Source organism: Penaeus vannamei, chromosome 12 (assembly GCF_042767895.1).
Source record: "Penaeus vannamei isolate JL-2024 chromosome 12, ASM4276789v1, whole genome shotgun sequence".
NCBI lineage: Eukaryota > Metazoa > Arthropoda > Malacostraca > Decapoda > Penaeidae > Penaeus > Penaeus vannamei.
In genome coordinates this window covers 10,493,942-10,497,466 of record NC_091560.1, presented here as the reverse complement: position 1 = coordinate 10,497,466, position 3,525 = coordinate 10,493,942, and the positions used below count along the sequence as shown (strand labels likewise).

Here is a 3,525-nt window from a genome sequence, read left to right as displayed (position 1 = left end):
TTAGTAGGTGGTCAGATCGTCTTAAATCCTGTTACGGTGCGAGAGCGCTGGGGTGAGCATTTTGAGCAGTTGCACCATGTTGACCCACCAACAGTTAACTTGGATGCGGGTAGTGCCGAGATTCCGTTGCCGGACCCACCTATCAGTAAGGACACTCCCTCCCTAATTGAAGTTAGGGGAGCGATCTCTAAGCTGAAGAGTGGTAAAGCAGCTGGTATATGCGGCATCCCAGCTGAACTGTTAAAGGCTGGTGGTGAACCCATGGTACGGGGGTTGCATGCTGTCCTGGCTGCCATCTGGCGGTCTAGTACCATTCCCCTGAACCGTTGAGGGGTGTGGTCATCCCTCTCTGGAAGGGGAACTGGGGCAGATGGGACTGCAGCAACTATCGACGCATCACACACTGCTCAGTATACCAAACAAGGTTCTTGCCCACATCCTTCTGAGATGTATCAGAGCCCGGAGCAATCTGGATTCACTCCTGATAAGCCTATATCAACCTTAAGGCGTTCGATACGGTGGATCGGGAATCACTCTGGGAGATCTTGAGACAGAGGAATTCCAAGGATTATTGGACTAGTACCAAGTCTGTATACTAGTACTGAAAGTGCTGTAAAGTGTGGGGGGGCCTGTCGAGCTTCTTTCCTGGTAATTCAGGAGTGAGGCGAGGCTGTGTCCTTGCACCAACACTTTTCAACACTTGCATGGACTGAATACTAGGCAAAGCTACTGTTCAAAGTCATTGTGGAGCAACTCTGGGCAATATCAAAGTTACTGATCTTGACTTTGTTGATGATGCTATTCTATTTGAGTCTTTGGAAACCTTAGTGATGGCTCTTGATGAGTTTAGTAATGAAACGAAGCCCTTGGGTCTAGAGGTCTCCTGGACCAAGACCAAGATCCAGGACTTTGGGGACTTGCTAGGAGAACCTGTTCAATTGGTACATGCTTGCGGCGAGGACATTGAAGTCACAGAGAGCTTTACATACCTTGATAGTGTAGTTCATAACTCTGGGCTGTCAGACCAGGAAGTCAGCAGACGGATTTGCCTGGCAGCAGGGCTCATGAACTCTCTCGGCAATAGTTGGAGATACCGCTACATGTGCAGAAGGACCAAGCTACGCGTCTTCAAGGCCCTGATAATGACATCGGTTTTGCTCTACGGTAGTGAAACCTGGACATTATCCATTGCCTTGGAGTCACATCCTGATGCCTTTTGGTCCTTGCGCCAGATCATGGTGTACTGTTGGCGGGACCACGTGTCAAACCAACGGTTGCACCGTGAGACTGGCATAGCATTAATGTATACGTATATGTATTTAGGTGCACATGTGCATACACATATATCCGGCTCCTTTCTCTTTCTCTTCCTGTTTTTTCCGACATATTTAGGGTTTCTTGATTGTTTCTTCTTCCCGCAGGGAGCTGCAGCACAAAAAAGACAACAATACAAAAGTTTCGTGCTTTCCTATCTGAACGACAACGAGGGTCCCCAAAGGAGGGACCAAATTCTAAGAGATATCAAAGACCAGGAGAAACTCACCAAAGATGAACGCAACTCTCTTGATCAAGTAAGTTTACGAAGTAGCCTGTACGCATGCACTCGTATTCTCTCTCTCTCTCTCTTTCTTTCTTATTCATTCTCTCTCTCTCTCTCTCTCTCTCTCTCTCTCTCTCTCTCTCTCTCTCTCTCTCTCTCTCTCTCTCTCTCCTCTCTCTCTCTCTCTCTCCCTCTCTCTCTCTCTCTCTCTCTCCCTCTTGATATTTTCATACCTTGAAGAGAGGAGTGGACCTCAGTTATGAAATAAGATATTGAAAGTGTATATATGTGTATATATATATATACATATACTTATACATCTATATATGCATGTACTCACACACATACACACACACACTAAAATTACGTTACTTGAAGCATCAAGATAAGAAAAAGAAACACGTTAAGTTACTAAAAAAAAAATATATATATATATCAAATTGGACACATAGGGAACAGGTTAAAAGCAAAACTAGAAAGAGCGAATCCAGAAGGAATTCATGTAAGAATAAGTTAAATAAAACACGAAAACAATAAAACACACAAAGAACACAAATAAATATGACAACGTCCAGGAAGTAACCTAGGCAAGTAACGGGAAGTATGTTAAATACAACCTTTGTTCTGCTGACGTCTCAGGCTGAAGTAAATCCAGAAGGGGTGACACAGACACAGGTTCAGATAAATCTCTCTTTATTGTTATGGCGGATCCGTATTTATACCGACGTCTTGCTGACGTTACTGCCTTCATTTTCAGTAATTTCTTCATGAAACATGATAAAAATATGGAAAACTTAAGGTATATAGAAAAACAAGCAGATATGATAAAGGGGTAAAAAGATTAAAACAAATAAATAAAACCCTTGAAAAAATAAAGCATCTTTAAAAGTACTAACGTCATTGACATCCCTATAAAGCTAAAAGGACGATTTGAAAAACGTATAAATAAAATAATTTACAGGGTAAAATCATAAAACCACAATACAGATTTATATAATAAAAAGACAAGTTTACAAAATGAAAATGACAAACCCCGTCATGCTCATCTATAAAAGGAACAAATCGATAAAATAAGAATACGAAAAATGAATCTTAATCTAAAAATGAACAATTAAAATGACGATCATATTGATTGGAAGCAATAAATGAAATATTAAGGAGGTAAACTTTAAGAACTTAAACAATAAAAGACATCAATCATTACTTAAAAGAAAGAAGCAGAAAACAGGAAACGTGATCAACACTACTTAGAAAATGTAGCTAAAAAGGGATAACGTAACTAAAAACTAACAGGGGTTAAAACAATAAAAATAGTGTCCCACGCAGGGGAGATTGAGATCGTCTGGACATCCCTGGATTCTGCAACGTCTCTCAGAGGCGAGGTTTCAAGAACCTCCACAGTATAAATATATTCATACATACATACATACATACATATATATATATATATATATATATATATATATATATATATATATATATATATATATATATATATATATATATGTATTTATATTTATAAACATATGTGAATGTATATATATATATATATATATATATATATATATATATATATATATATATATATATATATATATATATATATATATATATATATATATATATATATATATATATATATATATATATATATATATATATATATATATATATATATATATATATATATATATATATATATATATATATATATATATATATATATATATATATATATATATATGTATATATATATGTATATATGTATATATATGTATATATGTATATATATATGTATATATATATATATATATATATATATATATATATATATATATATATATATATATATATATATATATATATATATATATATATATATATATATATATATATATATATTTATATATTTATATACAAATATATACTTCCTCTCTCTCTCTGTCTGTCTGTCTGGCTGGCTCTCTCTCTCTATTTCTCTCTCT

The 3,525-nt window shown here is 35.8% G+C and overlaps 1 protein-coding gene across 2 annotated transcripts in view; it reads left to right on the top strand.

Moving 5' to 3' along the window:
- Window positions 1–3,525, top strand: part of LOC113817319 (uncharacterized) — a 30,494-nt gene that overhangs the window by 20,275 nt on the left and 6,694 nt on the right. For both annotated transcript variants that reach the window (XM_070127849.1, XM_070127850.1), the window contains one exon: window positions 1,422–1,571. In XM_070127849.1, coding sequence (XP_069983950.1) covers window positions 1,422–1,571 — 150 coding nt within the window. The remainder of the gene's footprint in view (window positions 1–1,421; window positions 1,572–3,525) is intronic.